The following is a 21,517-nucleotide window of genomic DNA, read 5'->3' as shown; positions in this document are numbered from 1 at the left end:
CTCCTTTTGGTTGTGCTGTTTAGGCACAACCTGAGCAGTGACTTGTTGAGGTTTGGGGTGAGGGCACCTTTACCCTGGCCCGAGTCCCATGCCCAGCCTTGGCCGGGGGACCGGGATCGCACGCTTGGATGACTGGGAGAGAGGGTTCCCCAAATTAGTTACGAGAGAAAGGGAGAAGTGGGTGCTAGGCAGGCAAAGATGCGCGGCCATTGTGGTTACCCTGGTTCTGCCAGTCAGACTCCTGCTGCCATTCTTCTAGCAGCTCTGGGGGACTCTGAGGGGCTCTCCTATGACCACCCCACCAGCCCCAGTCTGGTACTGTCTTCAGACTGGAGCACATTTCTTCAGAGTATCTACAGGTCACTAATGTTCTACAGATGAGACTGGATGTCTTTCTTTTGTATTACTCTTTGAAAAAAATCTCGCACTCTTTCTGCAAATCCATCCCACTGGTGATCACAGGACACAGCCTGCAGGAAAAGCCCCATATGGGTTGGGATTCAGAAGCAAACAGTGCCAGCTGCAGATGTCCCCTCCTGTTGTTGGATAGCCAAGGACCAGCAGGCCAGGTCTCAGGAAATCACCCCAGTGGACAATTCTGCATCACACTCTATCTGCTCCTTCCCTTTCCACGAGCACCTATCCCCTAATTGGCATGGTTTCTCTTTGCAGCAGAAAAGAATACCTCTGGAATGATAAGCCGCCCTTCTCCTGGGAGGATGGAGTGGATCATCCCTCTGATTGTGGTATCAGCCTTGACCTTCGTGTGCCTCATCCTTCTCATTGCTGTGCTAGTTTACTGGAGGTAAGTCAGCCGGGTGCGCCTGCAGAGTGAATGTGGGGACCGGGTCCTGCTGTGACATACTGCCCTGGGAAGGCCCAGCCTTTAGGGAGGGAAAACTTGCGGCCTCATCCTTCAGAAAGGAAAGGCAGCTCTAGTGTAGTGTGAACACCTAGGAGGCCTGCTGGTGCAGAAGTAGCGCTGCTGTTTGGCCTCAGGCACTGGTGATGAACTGAGATTTAATGACAGAGGCTTTTGCTTGGGCATCCAGGAGAATCAGGTTCAAATCCCATGTCCACTTTGCACTTTACAAGGATTTAATAAGTTTTGAGTGTTTCCAGGTCTCTGAAATCATGCTTCACTTTGTTGGATCCACATAATTCCTCTGGCCCTTAAATTTTTTTATCATAGCCACTTGCTGAAAATGGGGTAATAAGAATACATTTAGCATATTATCTCACATTTGCTACATTGCGAGATGTCCTTGTATTGTCATCCTTGAACTGGTTCTCACTGGGTCCCAGGAGAAGACTGCTTGAGCTTCTGTGTGGAAATTCTGTGGTTTTTCTGGCTGTGCCGTTTCAGTCAGTTCATGGAATGAGAGAGGCAGGCTGACCCAGTTGGTTGGCCTGGCAGCCTTCACCTCTAAGACTAACATAGGTGACATCATCCCCTTAACACTTTCATCAATGAGGAATGAATTTCCATCCCTTCCTCCTTTCTTTACATTAAATTAATTGTGTGTCCCTATTGTGTGACACCCTCCTAGACAATGGCAATGCAAAAGAGCAGAAACTGGAAAAATCCCTGATCTCATGGATCTCACATTGTAGTAAGGGAGACAGGTAATAAAGCAAATAAGTAAAATATATGATACTAAGATGGTGTTGAGTGTTTGATAGAGAAAAATAAATCTGTAAAGACAGGGGCTTGCTGAGTCTTAGAGGTGAGTGTTCAGAGTAGTTAAGTTTTCACTGCCCAGTGATATTTGAGCAAATCCAAGACCAGTTCCAGCCAGAGAAAAAAGCATGTGCAAAGGTCCTGAGGCAGAAGCTGTCTGGCATGGTCCAGAAATAGCAAGGGGCCATGTGCTAGAGCATGAGTGTGGAGTAGAATGGTAGGAAAAGTGTCAGGAAGATGCAGGGTAGAGCAGAATGAGGTCATCTACAGCTTTGTGGACTATGGCAAACACATTGCCTTTTATGGTAAGTGGGTTTTTGTGCAGAAGAGTGCTGTGATTTGATTTAAGGAGTACTTGGCTGTTGTGATGCAGAGAGACTAAACAAGAGTAGACCAAAGGCAGAGAGTCCCATGGGAAGGCTGTTGAACTAGTCCAAGAGGGCAGGGGATATGAGGGGCGCAGCACAAGTGGTGGAATCAGTTGGATGAAGATGTGTTGTGAAGGTAGCATCACCAGGATCTGCTGACGACTGACCATGTGTGTCTCTCCTGCAGTCCATTCTCAGTTGGATAGAATGAAGGAATATGGAAGGATCTGCTTAGGCTTCCCCAGGCATCTAACACAATTACATTGTGTTTGGGAGTGAGCCTAGGAATTGAATATTTAACTTCCATGTCATCCCTGCTCCAGGAAGATACTCCATTGGACCACACTGATAAACTGGAGGCTGCCTAACATGGGTTCAACTGAGCAAGTGGAAGTGACCCAAGGGCCACACACCCATTTCTTGGCTTCACTTTGTGCTTTGTAGTCATTGGGCAGGAGTAGAGAGAGCCCACAGCGGCCCTAGGTTAGGTACGCTTGCTAAGTAGCCCCGGTGTGAAGTTCCTTGTTCCAAGCAAAACTTCAGGATTGTTTCGGATTGGTCCTCTTCCCACCCCAGAATGGATCACCGTTACCAGAAAGACCAGGAACCATATGGCTAAGCAGATATGTTTAGGGCCAGCCACACGGCACATGTTGATATGAGCTACTTGAGGAAAGGGGTTGTATGAGAGCAGAGGGAGCTTCAATTAAACTCTTCTAATCCAGGTGTATTTTCCCAAAAGAAAACAGAAACAGCTATTCTTCTGAAAAACATAGTCCAAATAGAAAATATGTATTGAATAGTATTAATATTTCATATTTAAAATGTAATGGTCGTGTCTTGCATACATGTATATAAGTCACGTAGTAGACTCTGGCTGTGAGCTTTTCCCAGTTGCCTAATGACAGTACACAAAGGTGACAGTGAAGGAGAAACCTCACCGCCAGGAAAATAAAAGCATCAGGATAGATGAGCTGGTGAGAATAGCCTAGAGGGATAGATACCTTTTTCTCGCCAACTTTTAATTTCTGTGATTATTTTATTCATGTGAAAGACACGAGCTTTGGGAGCTCACCCAGAAAAATGGGTAAATGCAGAAAAGACGCGTGCGTCCCTATAGCCGAGCAGTTGTGGAGTGGGAACCCTAGTGCTGCTTTTTTGCTTTTTGAGGTGCAGTGAGAGAGATGACTGGCAAACAGACTTGAAATAAGCAGAGCAGGGAGAGCCATCAAAACCTCTGGGTCTTCTACCCAGTGTAGGCCTGGCACTTGGTGTCCACGCCAGCTTGCTGGAATGACAGCTTCTAGAACCAGGGACTGACCCTTTACAGCTGTTATTCTGGTTTCTGAGGGTATTTGAGTTGTTGGCACAGTGATTTAATAGGTTCACGCACTGGCAGAAAATGAAACCAAAACTCTTGAGTTCTTTCTCCACTAGTCTCATTGTAGGTGAGGTAGTGCTTAGTAATCTTCACCAGGGCGTTTTCTAGTACCAAGTGCTGTGCCCAACACTTTTACGTGATTCTTACAAGAGACCTCTATGATCAGTATTGTCACTGTCCCCCTTTTAAAAGTAAGGCCTTAGCACTTCATAGGGTCCAAGTCACTTGCCCAGGGTCGTATAGTTGAGTCCTGGGTTTGAGCACAGACCTTCTTCACTCTAGAACCACTCTAAACCACCAGTGTTTATTTAACCACTGAGACTTCCAGGCTGTGGGGACAGAGCACACCCGCATTTGTGCGTAGCAGGTGAATGCCTCACTGCTCAATCCACCTGCTTGCTTTGAGCAGAGGAAGAAAGGGGAACGAGTCTGTTGGAATGTCTGCTGTAGGCTAAGCAGTGTGCTGGATGCTCATCCACCGTGTTGGATAGAACACTTGTGTTATATCTGATTTAAAATCCCATTTCAAACAACCTTAAGAACAAAAGGACAGAGTATTCATGGAATTGGAAAAACAGGAGCATCAGACTCAGTTGGATTTGGAAGGTGGAACAGAAGCATTGAACTGTGTGTCTATTTCTCTCACTCTCCGGGATCTACTCTGTTGACCTCTCTTAGACTCTGTTTCTACTTGGTGGTACCTGACCCACATTAGCCATCCATTGTCCCATACGGGTGAGAAGGGAGTTCTTCTCTAACAGTTACGTCCCAAGGTGGTGTTTCTTATGGCTAAGTTCAGTGATTTGTCCATCCCCAGAGCCTTCCAGTGGTTGGAGGGACTGAAAACTCTCATAAGCTCTGGATCATCTCTTTAACTCAAAAGCCCAAAAATGAAGCTAGGCTCTTAAGCTAATTGAGGAGACATTTCCCAAAGGGCCAACAGCAGTCCAGACAGAAGCAGCCAGGGGAAGTTGGAGGGCTTTCCCAAGAAAAGAGAACTCTGACTCACATGGCAAGGGAGAGGCGCCCAGGACGAGAAGGAAAGAAATGCGCTGGGTATGTGAGCTCAGTCTGCCCAGCCTCAGGTTCTCACTGACCGAGGACTCTGGTGTCAGGCAGGCCTGTGCTGTGGATGGAAGCCTGGGGCCACATTCAGTCTCATCCCTACTGCAAATTTAGTAGACAGTACATACAGCACTTTGAAGGTTTGACTGTGTTATCGACAGATTATACAACTTTTTATTATTGCTTGGGTGTGACCCCACTTGCAGCTGCCTGCTCCCCAGGCAGTGTCTGTGTACTGGGTCTGGCGAGACAGGGCCCTCGTAGTCCTTTAGTGGAGGTGGACAGGTCACTTTAACCAAAAAGGGTGTTGGAGAGGAGTGAGTCTCTGTTACTATGAGAGCATGTAGCAGGATTACCCAGACCTGGTGGACGCAGGGAAAGCTCCCTGGAGGGGTTGAGGCCTCAGCTGGGTCTTGAAGCACAAGCAGCTGTAGACAGTGAAGTGGGGGTGGAAGCTAGAGTGTGGAAAGGTTAAAGCTGGCCTGTTGTCAGCAGCCTTTCAGCCTTGCAGAAGCAAAGTATGGGGACAGAAGGGACAGCTTGGATGCCACCTGGAGGACCTTTAAATACTGGAAAGGCATTGAAGCTGCAGTGGGGGTGATCAGAAAGAGGCATCCTTTGAGCAGAGAAGGGAACACAGGCCGCGTCAGACAGCCTGGATTTGGAGCTTTGCTGTTCACTCACCCACTGTGTTCTCAAAAGGGTCCAGTTCTCCCCTAAGGAGAACTGGGTTCTTGGGATGTGACAACACTTACTTCTTCTGTATATAAGACACAGGCATTATGTGCCTGTACATATACACGTGTAGTGTAGTGTTACTACTCGAACTTGTCACTGGGAGAAAACAATTATTTTTAAGTCTTTAAGGCCCCTTAGGACAAGGGAGACACCAGTGACTGAAAAGTTGAGGAACACTGCTTAGACAAGACTCCACCTTTAGTTTCCTGTTCCAAAGTCGTGGTGAGCTGTTTCACACGCTCAGTGAAATTACTCTGGCATGATGGGAAGTGCCGTCCCAGGCCCCACACAAGGTGGCTGTGCTGGTGGTAGTTGTTGTGATGTCCCTGTAGGGGAGGAGGTGGGAGATACAAGTTTAATTCTGTTCCTGGTATGCCTAAAAAGAGGATCTTCTTTAATAAAGAAAATCAGATTTTCAGATATAAGTCTTAAAAATGACCCCATCACGTGGCTGTATACAGTTTCTGTAGTTGCCTGTCCATTGCTTAAACACTGCTTGAAAATAACTTTCAGAATTTATTTTATTTTATTTATTACACTTTACACTTTAGACTTCAATGACCTCAGTTTAACAAAGTACTCATCCTAGAAATAGTGAAAGGTCATCTGCTTGGAGCTAAATATAGTGTAAATGTAGGTGAACCAACTGAGCACATCATTTTGGGCCCAAAAGAGGAAAGCAATGACTATAAAGTTAATGAAACTGGTTTGGGTGATGTTCCAAATGGGCTAAAGACGATTCTGGAGGAGCATATCCCTAAGTAACTAGGTTAAAGACCTGATCCACCCATGCGTCCCCACCTCCCAAAAAGACTTTGAAGCCCAGTGGGCAGGCTCATTAACTCAGGGATGGCTGTACTACAGTGAGCTTCATTAGCTGCTGACCTAGACACACCCCAATACCCCAGTAGACTGACAGCATGAAGTTGATTTTTCATGCAGGTGAAGACTGGTGGGGTTGGACAGCCTTCCCCCACTGTGGCTGTGCTTTCTGGAGTAGGGTCCCCAGTTGCTGAAATGGGATTAGAAAAACAGACCAGACATCCAGCTCTCAACGTATCACCCCAAAGTGGAATCATTTGCTCACCATTGGCAAGAGAGCGTCACACAGCCCCAAGGACACAAACTAAATGTGGGAGCCGTGAGTATTTGAAAGTGTCCTTAAATATTTAGACCCATTGGCATCATTAAGGTAACAGCGTATTTCCCAAGAGAGACTAGAGACTAAATCAGTAGTCCTATTACTTCACATTTGGCCCAAACTAAGGAATACAGGTAGAGATCACAGATACAGCTTGTCAACTGACAGATGTACAGAGGCCCACTGCAGACTATTTGAGCAACAGTTTTGCAGGCAGCTTGAATTTGTAGTAGAAATTTATTTTTAAATGTTAACTGCTAGAAGTCGTTGGCTACACTTCTCTTGTGAATGCTCCTTGTAAAGGTTAGCCTTGAAGAGATGTAGGGACACAGATCCATAGCAGTGCAATGCATAGTTTCTAGGAAGATACACACAGTGGTTTGGAACAAGGGCCGGGTCAGGGTTGTGAGGTAGCAATAAAGATAAATCAAGAAAAAGTGGCAAGCAGTGACAGCTTGTCTCCTTTTGTAAGCAGCGGCCTGTGTGGGCCCCTGAAACACGGCAGTCCATATCAGCCAGGCACTTGCTCTGCACTGTAATCGTTTGTATTGAAATGCAGCAGCAGAAATCAATTCAGTAGTTTTTTGAAGTGTGCCGTTTTGGCCTGACTACTCAAGATGGTGACAAACACACCTTTTGAATTACTCCAGTTGAAAGCACATTCCAAGAGCTCCCGATCCCCGGGTCTCATTGCGACAAGCTGTTTATGTGGCACTAATGTGCTGACGTTCCTCAAAAGACTTGGAGCAGCACAGCTGCTGCCACTCAGCAGAGGAAGTTTTGGGGAAGGTTTCTTTCCAATTTGCATAATTTGAGGTAGAGACTGGGAGCAGAGCTATGTGCTGGGTGTTCAATCAGTGTGTGTCGGCATACAGCTCAAGTACATGTTAACTCTTCGCCCAGAATGGTTTGACTACTACACACAAGACATTAGTGTCTACTTAGAATTGTGAGAGCTGCAGACTTTTGTTTCTTTTTGTTTTCTCTAATCTTGAGGAAAATTGCTTCGAAGATAGCTTTTTCACCGATAAGCAAAGTCTTACCCTTGAAATGACTTCCTATCTCCACAAGCCACATAGTCTGTCTTCTAGTGACTATTTACTATACCATACATGGGCTAAGCTGAGTATACTTCCCTCCTAAAAGGCATTCAAGTCCTAGGAACTTTTATGTTTTGCAGATCAAAAAATGGAGGTCCAGTAAAACAAGACAACATGTCCAAAACATGGTGTTAATCTTTGGCAGGACTTGGATTTGAACCCAGTCTATTCAACTGTGTTAATCATGACATTATTTTGACGACCTGAGGAGTAGCCTGCGTGGAGATGCTTACTCCTTTCCACAGCCAGTGTTGATAATACATGTTTGTGTACCCCAAAATTCCATGGCTTGGATTTATTAAATCATGTAGAAGAAAATTTCATAGGATCAGGTACACTTCAGGTGTGCTACAGACTAATTTTTTATCTCGACTGTCACAACCTGTTAATGACTAGTTGAGCTTCTGACCATAATTCTAGATTTGACTAGAACTCTCCACAGTGTAGAACAGCTTTACTTCTCAGATTCAAGTAGGGCTAATCTAACAAGAGGGACTCTGGAACAAAAGATTGGAGCTCTACATGGGGATTTTAAATTCTGGCCCAGGTTTGTTAGTTGAAGTCTGGTATGTGGCCTCGCAAAAGTTTTTGAAAAAATCCATGTCCCTTATCAGTATATAATGGAGCCGTCCATAAGTTCTGTGGCAAATCATTCCACCAGTTTAGCCTCATGGGCAGATCAAAAAAGTTTCTCCATTAGATTTTTCAAAATTTTGCATGTGGTGGTGCCTCCTCATTAAGAATGCTGTTCATTAAACCAAGTGAGTTTTGTTGACATCGCAATATTTTTCTTCTTGGATGTTCAGCTCAATACAGTGTAATAAACAGGAAAGGATTCAAACCACAAATGTGTGGGAGTTCGTGTTGACATGATAGAGACTCTGACAAAACGCATAAGATTGTGTGTCAAGGGTAGATTTGTGGTGACATCCCTTTGTGGCTTCCAGAATGCCTGCCCATGTGTGCTCCAGGGAGCTCTGGGTGCCTCCTGCAAGCCCAGTAGCTACAGAGAAACTGGGACGCTGTGACCCTGGGCACACATCCTGCCCATCTGCTCTAACAGCAGCACTTCAAGTTCGCTTGCTATGGCTAATGAGTGGAGTGGTTTAGGCCTTTGCCCCTCTTCCACACCAGCAATGTCATAAAAGTGGCAGGTGCAGTGGGAACAATTTCTCCCTTGCACATGACTGAACTGACAGCATGTGCTAGTAACAACCAATTACAGCTGAATGAAGACAAAGCACGGGTTACCTTATGTAACCCTCACAGTAGCCATATGTGGGAGCCAAAATGGTGGGGACAACTTCACTTCTTTCCAGTGGAAGAGTGAGTTTCCAGAAGGGAATTGCATAGCTTGGGAATTGCATAGCTAATGTATGTAAACAGACCTTGGATTATGTTTTAGTTTATTGACCTATGAACTCTTATGCCAGGCCCATTCCTTTCTTCATTCTCTCATTCAGAAATGTTTCTTACACATCCAGTTTGTGCTTGGTACTAGAGACCTAGCCAGGAAAAGATATTTCCCATCTTTCAGGAGCTTGTGGGTTAATGAAGATGAGCAGGTATAGATATCAAGAACTGCTGACCTTCATATTGTTTTATGTAGCTAATAATACTGTTTCTTAAAAATTGGAATTAATTCTGGGAATAGGAAGATTGTAATCCAGTTGTCTGGGTTCTAGCAATGAATTGACTGAGCTGACTACATTTCCTGCACACTCCCTGGGACTGGATAAAGCCAACCAAAGCCTCCCACAGGTCCCTCCCTGGGCTCAGCAGTGGGTGAATTTGCCCTCTCGGATGACAGTGGTAATGAAGGGAGACTGAGCTCTGGGAGGGACTCTTGACACCACCCCTCACCTCCACATCATCTTGAGTGGGACAGGAGGAAGACAAAGCAGGGGAAGGTTTCATGGAGAAAGGAATGTTTGACTGAAATTTTTATAGGCCAGAGTATCACAAATGCTCATGGCAGAGAGGACTATATCAGAGCAGTATGCTCAGTATTGCCAGAGGAGAAAGGCCATAAAACTGCCCTGTCTGGGCCCTCCCTGGTGGTGCAGTGGACTAAAGCACAGCACTATTAAGCTATCTGCAGCCACTGAGCATGAGTTGGATCTCTGGTCAGGGAGCTGACCCACATGGCATGGCCGACCTCTCCTGACTCGCCCGCTGCTCCCCTCAGCAGTGTATTTCAGTCAGTCTGCCTGTTCTCCCATTCTGTCTTTGGTGAATCCTCGCACCCCGACTCACCCCCCCCACCTCACACCTCTGGCCTGTACCCCAGTTCTTATATGCATACATAAATCTTTTTTTAAAAACTGCCTTTTCTTCATAAAAATGAAGTCCGCTTTTTTTTTTTTAAAGATTTTATTTTTTTATGCATACAGAAATGGGGTATAGGCCAGAGGTGCTGGGGCAGAGAGAGAATTCACCAGAGACAGAGCGGGGAGCAGAACAGGCAGATCTATGAAATACACTGCTGAGGGGAGCAGCGGACAGGCCAGGAGAGGTCTGCCACACCATGTGGTCGCCTCCGGGGCAGGCAGAAATCGAACTCATGCGGAAGTGGCTTTAACTTCTTAGTGCAGTGCTTTAACCCGCTGCGCCACCAGGGAGGGCCTGAAGTCCGCTTTTATAGGACTTCTGCTTGTACAGAGCTGGTCAGGCCAGCTGTACTGTAGGTTGCATGAGGGAGAGAGTGGAAATCGAGGTATGTTGGTATTCAACCTTTCTCAAGTCTAGAAAAATCTGAGCTTCTCAGTCACTCTCTGGTGGCTTGATGTGATTACTGTTATCTTTTCTGCAAACAGACAGCTTCTGGAACCACAAATACTCTGGGCATTTTTTTTCTTTAAACTGGTGACTGCCCATGTCACTCATCTTTTTCTGGAGCCTGGGTCTGCAGCCCTATTTCAAAAAAAAAATGTTTTAATCATTAGAAATCATTTTATAATCTAGCTCTCTAAAACCTGACAGTGTGTCAAACTAGAGGGCAGAGCAAAAGTATCTTTATGATGCCAAAACATGGCTTGCCCCAGAGGAATTGGGTTTGTGATGGCACTGCAGTGTTAAACTGTCTTGCTCTGAGATGCTAACAGGCCTGGGGGCTGGGAGCCCTCTGAGGGCCCCAGCTCCTCCTGGAGGTGGGCATCTTTTTTTCTTTCTCTGCAACTTTGTGCAAGGAGATTTGGGTCACATGACAGCAAATGCTGCCGATCCCAGGCAACTTTTTGCTCAATAACTGTTTCCCAAATGGCTACTGGGGGCCTTTCAGAATTCACTAGAGCTGTCAGTTGTTATAGTAACCGGCCCCCTGCTGTCGAGCTGGCCCTGAGATGCCAGTCGAAGCGCTTGGAACGGGCTAACACATAGTCATTAGACAAAAGCAGGGAGAGATTCACTGCTAAAGGTTGTCATTTAAACATACTCCTGGTCCTTGAAAAAAACAGATCCATTCTGGTAAGGAAGGAGTGGTTGGATACATTTAAAGGAAGCTCACTTTTCAGGAAAGGGAAACCCCGTATTCAGTAGTCTATGCTACAGAACCAGCACCTTTCTTTGGTCTACTCAGAATTGAATCTTCTCTCTCCCAGCAGTGACTGTGTGTTCTGTCGGTTTGCTCAGGTAGCTCCTTATTATTCAAGATATTAGTTATTGGTTTTATGGCATTTGCTTTTCAGCAAAGTGTTGTCAGTTTACGGGTGGTAGTTTTAAGCGCCTGTGATTGTGTGTGAGGAAAAGCTGCAGAGATAGCCGGCTCCGCTCCAACATTCCTGAAAGAGTGAATCTGGCAGAATTCAGAGTAGGGCTAAGGGTTGAGAAGAAGTCTAAATATTTTAGGAAGCTGCAAATTTCAAGTTTTTATGAAAATTTGCAAAAACACTCCAACACACTCATGATTTCTTCAAATTAATGTTCATAGCCACACTGAGCGTTTGTGATGTTTTGAGGACAGTTGATGTAGTTCCAGAATGTACTCAATAGAGGGAGACAGGAAGTTCTGAATTAACACAAACTCCTCTCTTTCCTCCCTCCACCCCCCATTTTAAATTATATTCCCAAGTTTTAGTTCCCTTGCCAAGCACTTTTACCCAATGTGAATTCATATTTATTAAAACAAATGAAAGCTTGTATTAGAGACAAATATGGAGTAAAAAGTCACCAAGTAAATCACCAGATAATAAATGTTCTTTGGGGTTATATGTCTGCATTCAGAAATCTACATGGGATTCAACAGGGCTCCCCAAAAAGAGATTCTGTGTGTCCATGAGTATCTTTGCTATACTGTCAACATAGTTAAGAACGAATAGGAATCACTTCATTGAGAAATCCTGTAGTCCAGGTGGCTTGAAGATTAAATTTAATTAAACACCTCAAATATCTGTGTGTGACAAGTCTTTGAAATGCCTAAGCCAAGTCAGAGATGATGGCTATTTAGGTTTTATGGGACACTAAATACTGGGCTTACTATGTAATACCCTGATCACAGATTAAGTCCACCTTCTTTTAGAGACCTTGCCTACTTATTCCACTGTCTTGTAAATCAGAAGAGAATGTGTCCAGAATTGAGAGGAATGCACGGGGAAAAGATAAAACCTTTGATTTGTCTAACAGCATCATATTCAGAGAAATTTGTGGCAGGAGGTTCAAATGGTACCCGTGGGTCCCTGCCAAGTTCTATTTATTCTAATGCTACTTCAGGCCATTCTGTCTGCCAGGGCAGCATGTCCTAGGCAGAAGAAGAGGTAAATGAATGGAAAGGGTCATTATTAGGCTTATGGCATCTTTCCCTCCCACTCTTAGTGTGTAACACAGCTTCTCATATGTAAAGGCAAGCTTTTTAAGAGCAAGTTCCCATTTTGTACTTCTTTTCCTCCAGAGAAATAGGCTCAAGAACCCCAGTCACCTCTGTATTTAGGGTTTTTCTTTTGAAACTGCTGCAAACAGGGCGGGATGATGGGGTGTGTCTCTGTCAGCTGGAGGGGAGGGTATTTGTGTGGAACTTTTGGTGGTCAATTCAAAGTACTGTCTTCTACACCTGTTCTCTTTTGTTTTTTGTCCATTTAGAGGGTGTAACAAAATAAAGTCCAAGGGCTTTCCCAGACGTTTCCGTGAAGTGCCTTCTTCTGGGGAGAGAGGAGAGAAGGGGAGCAGGTGAGGGGCGGTCAAGCTTCAGGGGGGTGTTTCTTTGGCTGGGACTGGCTTGCTGGATTTTTGTTTTGTTGCCATGGAGTTTAAAGTCCTCTGAACAGCCCAATACTGAAATGCACCTGTTCTACCCAAACTCCCCGAAGTAAAACTTACATGTCAATACAGCTTGCAGGTTGCTGGTACTGGTTAAACTATGCCCTGTGTGTGCTTGCTTTGCTTTATGTTGTGGTTTGGGGGTACTTTCTTTTCTTGAATGGTATATACTGGGGATGCTTTGTGTTTATTTGTCTATATGTCTGTTGCATTCATTTCCGTTCCAGGATTTCAGATGTTTGCATGATTTAGATCTTTTTCTAAAAAATAAGAAAATTTTTTACGTTAACTCAATTTCAAAAAAAAAAAAAAAGTATATGAGTTCTAGATATATTGACTAGTGAGAAGTATTATCATGAAATGAGTTTACGGTTTAGGAGGCGTGAAGGTAACAATATTACCACCACACTTGAGCCCCTTGATAACATTTCTGTGGGCTTAAGAAAACACACAGTGTGATGATTAATGTTTTAGTACTAAATTGCTAATTAGACTAATTTACTAGTTAATATTATATTGTGAGTAGACCTTCATTACTTTCAATTTATAGATTTTTACATTAGAATATTTATGTCAATTGATTTGTCTGTATGGGTCATGGGTGAGTCAGATTATTGAGATGAAATCTGAGATAACCATCCGTCACAATCAGATCTGCCTGTGATATGTGCACTGTACAGCAGACGAATTGTGACGATGAATGAGAAAGTCTGGGATCTATCTTCTAGGACATTGCCGGGTGCAATTTTGGCCTTGTAGGGTAAAGCAGTCACTGCCGATAATGGTAATACTTTTATTCCTCCTGTGATCTCTTCTTAATGAAACTTTCATTTCTAGTCCATTTTTAAGACTCCACCTGATAAACCCTCGGCACAGCTTTCTATTCAAAGATCTGATCTTAAAGAGACAAACACACATCTCAGTATCACTTCAGCGCCCTACTTTCATGCCCAGTTGTTATAAATATGTGCTTTGGGCTGTGTTCCTCTAAAAAGCCAGCTTCCCCTCATGGGTAACACAAAGATAAATTTACTTCCAGTTTCTGTGTCCTCTCCATATCTGGGTGGAGTGTGATCAATTCTAATTCACATACCTGGCCGTAAAATGTTGCAATGGGCTCATTACAGATGTAATGCTCTTAGATCCTAAGAGGCTGGTTTTTGTTGTTGTTGTTGTTGTTGTTGTTGTTTTTAACAAAGTACTCGGTTCCTCTGGTTTTCTTCTCTACTTCTGAGTGCCAGCAGCTTGGGGGAAGCACAGTCAGTTCCGCCTAGGTCTAGAGTGGAGGACCATCTTGGGGAACTACTAGTATTTTTAGAATCCACCTGATAGAAAATCGCATCCTTTCACTTTGCCTTTTCTTATATGGGAACTGAAACAGACACTAGCTTAGGGAAGTGTGGGCTCTAACTGCAGTTCTGCCTTTTCCTGGCTCTGACCTTGAACAACTTACCAACGTCCCCTGAGCCTCCATTTCCTCATCTGGAAATGTGTGTAAGGACAGTTCCTTTTTGTGGGGCTGTTGTGGAGAATAAAGGAAAAAACACATGGAAAATGTTTCATGTGTGAGATACATGTGTACCCTGTTGAGAAGACAAGGAAGCTGAGGTTCTGGGAGTTTACTTGGCTACATGGCCGAGTTGGGACAGGCCCAGAGATATGAGCAGTGCCCTTCCTCACTGCTTGGCATGATTTGCTAACTTTCCATCCTGAACAGATGAGCCAAATGTAGCTCTTGTCCTCACAGGGCTCAGAAACTCCACTCTTTCAAGCTGGCTGTCCTGCCCACACTCCTCTATCGAGGCGTTCACATCCTCATTCCTCCTGAGGATTGCATGTACAGAGACCACCTGCCCACATCCCCCTCTCCTCCCTCCTCTATCCCCGGGAACTTCTGCAGCAGCAGCCTCCTGACCAGTTCCATCTTCCTCCGCTCTATTAAAAACCCCTGGAGACACCAGGGGCCCCTCCCTCTTCTGTCAGGTGGCTGCAGGGGTGTGGGGGCACATCCTCTCTGCTCCCATCTGTCTCTTTCTGTCTGCTCTCCTAGCCTGCATCTCCATGCAAGATGTGAGGGGAATGGAACCCTCCAAGGAAAAATCCCAAAGAACTGCCTAAATACCAACCCTGTTGGTAGCTGTTGCACAGCCCATGCATGTTCACCGCAGGGCAGTACAAAAGGATGCTCCTTTTGCTAACCTCGCTTACCTCAAACAGTCCTCTCATGCAAGGGGCGGGACTATGTAGACTGAGGGTGGACAGAGCCACTAAAAGCAGGACGACAGCCATAAGAAATGATAGCTGATTGTCTCCCACAAAGGGAGACGGAAAACCAAGAAAAAGCAGATGCAAATATTTAATTTCTCAATGAAGTTGGTTTAAATTTTGAGTAGGGAATTACATGACATGTTCAAAAATCAAATTTTACAATTGTATATACATGCCCTTTCATCTCTATCGCATCACCCACCCAGCCTGCTCCCTGCTCCCTGCTCCCTGCAACTACTAGCACTAATTTGATGTTTTTTGCTCCAGATATCAAAGTTTGTGTGTATGTCTATATCCAAGTATGACCCCACACCCTTAATCTCTTTACACAGCAAAATACTACATACAACTACCACAGCCTTGCATTTTTCACTTACATTTCTCTGTGCATATGTGGTTTTCTCAGCTTGTTGTATGAAGCATCATGTTCATTTGTGTAGACGTGTTATCTCATGTAACCAGTCCCTGTGTGTGTGTGTGTTTCAATTTTTATTGGAGAACTACTGCTTCACATGTTTGTTCGTGTTCTGACAGTATAGTCACTTGTGTGCTCCCATCCCCAGATTACTCTTCATTCTTCAGTATAGTCCATTCAGCTCTGCCCCACCCTGCCACATTCTTACTTCTCTGCTGGAAGGGGCAGATCTGTGGTCAGTGTCAGTTTTCAAGGGTTGGCTTTCACGTTTGTCTTTGACTTTTTGTTTGGTTTCTCTATACTGTGGCGGTGAATAACTGTGTGTGATACATGCCACAACTTGTCTGACATTGTACATTATATGCCTTTGTAATTTTGATGGATGGCACCAAATTGCTCACTCTGGTGGGCTCCCAATGGCAAGGGGCCAGTGGGCCTGTATCACTGTAGCTTCCTCTGTACAGCATCTTGTCAAACTTAAGGGTGCTTCGCTAATTTCATAGAAAAAAGTGGTGGCTTAGTCGTTTAAATATGTGGGCCCCAACCACAAGTGGCACATTTATGTGCCATTTGTGTTCCTTTTCCTGCAAACTCTATACCTTCAGCTCACTCCACTTCTGTGTCATTGGTCTTTTCCCAAGAGAGACCCCTTGTCAGCAATGGGGGCGGCAAGTGCTTTCCCCCACTGTCCCCTTTGCCTGTTAACTTTGTTTAGGCTGCTGCTTTGACTTTCATGTCACATTTCTCCATATTTTCTTTTTTGGTTTCTGGATCATGAGCTATCATTAGAGAATCCAGTATTCAGAGGTTTTTTTAAATAATTGTGTGGTTTCAAATTTTAATATTCGATACTTCGGGCGTTTGAAATTTAACTGGCTGATAGTGTGAAGTGTAACACCACAATTTCCCACCTTCACTGGTCCCAAGTATTTAGAAAGTCCTGTCATCTGAGATTCTTTAGTGAAGAAGAACATACATAATACCTTGCTAGTTCCTTAAAAGGCCATCCTTAGAGCAAAAATCAGACCGATTTATTCAGTCAGCACATTAAGAACATAAGTAACTGCTGAGTTGCTTTACCAGACTATTTTACATTCTAGCTACTGAATCTTGCCATTAACAAAATGTGAATTTGTATTTCCTAACCTTTTGTCAAAACAAGTTGGACCACCAGATTCCTATGGTCCTCCCCCATCTATGGGGGATTGTGTCAGTGCCTTAAAATACTGAGAGGTGAGGTGGAGAGTCCTAAGCCTCAACTCAGGAAAATCAGAAGGGCTCAGGCCAGAATCCTAAGACTAAGACTGCTTCCTCAAAGCCCCTGACTTCCAGCCTCCTTGTCTGGGTAACAGCTAGAAGCAGTGAGATGTTCTCTTCTGGGCTTATATCCCTCTGAAGCTAACAGTAATAAAAACTGCCCTGGTCAGGTTTTTAGTCTTGTCAAATGCAGATTATGCAGTGACCTTTGCTATCCTGTTTTTGAAAGTATCACCAACATTTTACTCATCCCTAGTTGTCAACAAGGACTTTTTTGCAAATAAAACATTTAGCAAGAAAATATATTATCTTGATCAGTTTTGTTTATTTTCTCCTACCATCCTCAGATGTTAATTGCAGGCAATATGCATCAAATTCTCACCATACAGCCCTCCCTGGTGGCAAGTGGGTTAAAGCACAGCACTACAAAGCTAGCTGCAACCACTGCAGCGTGAGTTCTATCCCCAGCCAGGGAGCTGACCCACATGGCATGGCAGACTTCTCCTGTCTTACCCACTGCTCCCCTCAGCAGTGTACTTTGTCAATCTGCCTGTTCTGTTCCCCACTCTGTCTCTGATGAATCCTTTCACTTCCCACACCTCTGGCCTGTACCCCAGCTCTGTAGGAATAAATAAATCTTTTTAAAAAATAAAGTAAAAGATAAATAAACTTTTAAAAATTCTCACCACAGGAAGCAGATTTTTGTTACTTCTTCGCTGTAACAGAGCGGAATGGGACATAACTCCTACACATGTGAGATCCAAAATATCTTGAAACATTGCATCCTTGGAGAATATCTGTATCCTCTCTCACACTCCATCTATCTTGTCCTCTCTTCCCTGCTTCCCTCCTTTTCCCTTCTCATACCTGACAAGCCCCACTAATCCAAGGTGTAATAACCGTATGTCCCAGGACTTCCAGGACATAGTGCTCACCCCCAAAAGCACATTCCTATTGGTCAGATAATATATCTGCTTTTATGGCTTGGAAGATATGCAAATGAGGAGATTTCTAAATTTTTCTTTCAAGAAGGTCCCTTGCTGAAAACAAAACAAAACAAAACTACAAGTGCAAGCTGACTTTTACCAGCAGAATCAATTAGCATGCAGTAAGGAGACTTAACAGCAAGTGAGTGGATGCCTATGAAAAATCTCAACTCAAAACACACTGGGCTCATTTCCAAGTGGGACCCCTGAGTTAATTCAGACAGAGTCTTTGAAGGGGGGGAACCCCACTACTGCTATAGCCATTGCCTGCTATTGTTGTATCTGTCACTTCAGTGTCTTGAAACATCTTGCCCTAATTAATCAATCCATGTCTTTTTAACACAAATCTCAATCATCTTCCTTGAAAGCTCGTGAACGTTTTCAACTTTCTATTTATAAGTGACTCTTATTCATATGCGGTTTACTACAACAGATCAATTTACAAAAGTAAATATTAATGTGATTTCTGTACTTGACAGCATGAGGATGAATGGGATGATTAGCGGGCGTGCCACAGTAAATTTAAATGAGGGCAGTAGATAATCAGTTCAGGCTCTTAATTAATATTCGGCAGCAGCGCAGCCAACTGCCCCTTCCAGTGTGCAATTAGCATTTTGAGCAGCACACTGCTGACAAACTCCTTGTCACCTGATATGATTATAAAGCCATTGAGCGTAATTTGGAGACAGTGACTTAGTTCCTAATCCCTTTGTATCAACATTGGGGTTATTTCGTAATGCTGGGTTTTCATCGGAATCTAGCAATTGTGCCATGACTGTTCTCGCCCAGGCCCCACAGTCATGGTGACTGTGTAGGAAGCCAGGGGCCCTGGCTGAGAACGGCATGACATTCAAGCTTGTCAAAGAGACGCACATTTGACACCCATGTCCATAAATCTCAGAAACTCCCTCCGGATAAACAGGATGGATGCCTGCCTTTAAGGAACCTTTTTGTTCTATAGGAATAAAAAGTGGGATTCCAGGCATTTCCAATATTCCATTGTTCTGAGTTCAGGATCAGCACTTTGTTTTTGAATAGTATTAGTCACTAACTGTTTGCAGACTCTTAGCAGACAAAGGGACATGAAGAAATATAAGAAAATAGTTAAAATATATTAGAGGTTATCTAAGCAGGTACCTGAAGAGAAAAAGAGAAGCAGAAAGGGAAACTTTTATGCAACCGACTGCTAATTTTGGTGTTCTGCCTTATGGATGTCAGATTCCTGAAAGGAACAGAGGTGGGGAAATTTCATAGTTTGCTGCATTTTGTTAAATAGTAAGCCACTATACCTTGATTATTAATCATTACACTCACAGCCGCATTGACGGTGGTGTGTGTGTGTGTGTGTGTGAGAGAGAGAGAGAGAGAGAGAGAGAGAGAGAGAGAGAGATCTACCCAAAACTAAACTGGAAAGCTCTCAGAATGCCAGGAAAATGTATTTTGCAAAGGCAGATAAGGGGAAGCAGAAAATAACTAATTTCAGCAAGTACATTGACCAGTCAGGGTTGATGAGAAAGTTCTGTTCTTAGTCCTTCACAATGGGAGATGGAGGGAAGGGACAGGGGAGAAGAGAACATAGCAAGGGAGAGAGGTAACAACATAAAATAACAAGTGGGGTAGCACTTTGCTGCCTGATCCTGAATTGTTTGATAAAACTAATTAGCTCTTCCCCAAAAAACGTATCCATGTATCCATCGGACTATAATAGTGGTAGTGTTATTTTTATTACAAACTTGATTGTTTTTCCTTTTTGAGCTTCTTGCATAAATAATGTTCATTGTGAAGAAATGATAGGCTCTTATGGTATTGTCCAAGGATTTGGTTTTGTTTTTTGGAGTAAATTAATTGAAAAAGAACTGGATCTAGATAGAAAATTGAAATTGCATGTGACACATTGGAGCATTTTCAGAAATTTAACTCTATTCCCCTGGGCTCAAAATTAGAGCCAGCACTGCCTACCATATCACAGCTGAGATGAGTAGGAGAAAGAAAACTTTTGTGTTCCTTTCCTCTTTGCCAAAATCTCTGCTTTGGCTTTCATATTCCGGGATACCAGTGAAAGCCAAAACCAAAATGTCTCATGGGACTTCTTTGACATGGGTGACATAAAATTTAATGTCAGGCAATGTCAGCTCTGACCCAGCTGTTTTTCTCGGGTATTAAGCCCACAGTGCAGAATCTGTATACGCAAAGTGTCTGTCTCAGTGAGGTCAATGGTAGTGAAAAGTTGATGACAACCAAGCGCCTAGATGAGTCTCTGGCCAGGAGTAGACCCCCCTCACCCAAATACATGTCATTAAGGAATAAATTAAACATGTAACTATATAGGGCATCCATGAAATGAAAGGCTAAGCAAACAGTGACTGTATTTGTTAAAATCTGTCCTTGTATGAGATTGAAACAAAAGCCCCTGATGGATCTCCTTGCTCATTCTTGCTGCCCTGTACGGTCTTCCTCACACAGCAACCAAATGAATGTTTTGAAGGAAACAAGGGCCGGTGGTGTCAGCGCAGGGATGACAGCCCTCCTCCCGTTGCCAGTACATCCAAGAAGATGGTGCCTTGGCTGTGCCATGATCTGACTCCTGCCCTTGCTTCCTGCAACCATTTCCCAGTCTACCTCAGGCTTCCTTTCAGTTTCTGCAGTATGTAGCGCTCACTCTCCTCTAAGGCTCTCTAACTAACTGCTTGATCTGCTTCAAATGGTCTTTCCCTCTGGCTGCCTAATACTGTCCTCCTTTAATCAGTTGGTTATTTTTTTTCCCCTTATGCAAACATAATCTTTGTGAAGGCAGGGATTCTATCTTGTTTCTTATTCTGCTCCCATCCCTTCATTACTGATGATCAAAGAATCAACAAATGTAGAAAACTGTGAAAGGCTATAACCCACATATTAATGATCATGATCACTAGGAGGAAGATTTGGGGTAATTTCAAGGGATGTTTTTCTTTTTATTCATTTGCATATCTAATTGTTCTGCCGAGGTCATGTATTGGGTACACAATTTGAATACTTGTGTAGGCTTAAGAAAGTGGTGTTGAATTTAGGCTTCTAGGCAGTTGCAAAGAATGTGTTACCTGTACGCTCCGTGCTGTGCAGTAGGTGCTGAATAAGTGTTTGCTGAGTCCATTCAAACCTTTATTCAAAGGCAAGTCATTTCCCCTAAGATCTGTCATTAGCTGCCCATCAGGTCCTGTGTAGGAGGGAAGCGTGTGATTGGCATTGGGTGCAGATGGAGAGAACAGTGTCTCCGGCTTTCTGACCTGCATCCTAATGCTGAGCTATTCTCTGGCAATCAGTTACTTTGCTCCAGGGAAAACCCACTACACACAGCACACATGAGGCACTAGCATGTGATTTGCTTCAGTACACACTGCTTTTTCAGTGATTGTCGAGCCTTGAGCACCACATGTAACTGAGGCACTGGGAGAACTGTCTGCCTGTCTTCTTTAAGAAAAAGAATCTACAGTATAGTTGACCCTTTCCAAATCACTTGATTTTAATAGTAAATTGGTCAATAAAGATTCTTCTTACATACACTTAGTTTAGAAATAGTAATAGTAGTTATGGTCTTAAAATAGAAGGGTTATTTGTTAAAAGTGTGTGCTGGTAAATTGGAAGTCATTTGTTTCAGTGTTTACAGCCCTTTTATAGGCTGCTAAATCCTTGAATGATGCAGTAGCTCAAGTAAAGCTCATTCATGAAGTTCATATCCTGTTTTTTTTTTAAAGATTTATTTATTTATTTGTGCATACAGAACTGGGGTACAGGCCAGAGGTTCAGGGGCAGTGAGAGGCTTCACCAGAGACAGAGTGGGGAGCAGAACAGGCAGATCGACGAAGTACACTGCTGAGGGGAGCAGCGGGC

The 21,517-nt window shown here is 43.9% G+C and overlaps 1 protein-coding gene across 3 annotated transcripts in view; it reads left to right on the top strand.

The window, feature by feature from the left end:
- PTPRG (protein tyrosine phosphatase, receptor type, G) overlaps positions 1-21,517 on the top strand; it is a 650,641-nt gene that overhangs the window by 584,055 nt on the left and 45,069 nt on the right. Inside the window, exons 13-14 of one of the 3 annotated variants that reach the window (XM_012720264.1) lie at positions 676-805; positions 12,548-12,634. In XM_012720264.1, the coding sequence (XP_012575718.1) occupies positions 676-805; positions 12,548-12,634 (217 nt within the window). Of the gene's footprint in view, positions 1-672; positions 806-12,547; positions 12,635-21,517 lie in introns of all 3 variants that reach the window. The other 2 variants (XM_004676018.2, XM_004676019.2) reach the window with 2 other exon arrangements.

This window comes from Condylura cristata, unplaced genomic scaffold, assembly GCF_000260355.1.
Source record: "Condylura cristata isolate star-nosed mole 26May11 unplaced genomic scaffold, ConCri1.0 scaffold00004, whole genome shotgun sequence".
Classification (NCBI taxonomy): domain Eukaryota; kingdom Metazoa; phylum Chordata; class Mammalia; order Eulipotyphla; family Talpidae; genus Condylura; species Condylura cristata.
The sequence above is the reverse complement of the archived record's forward strand: the minus strand, read 5'-3'. Positions and strand labels throughout refer to the sequence as shown.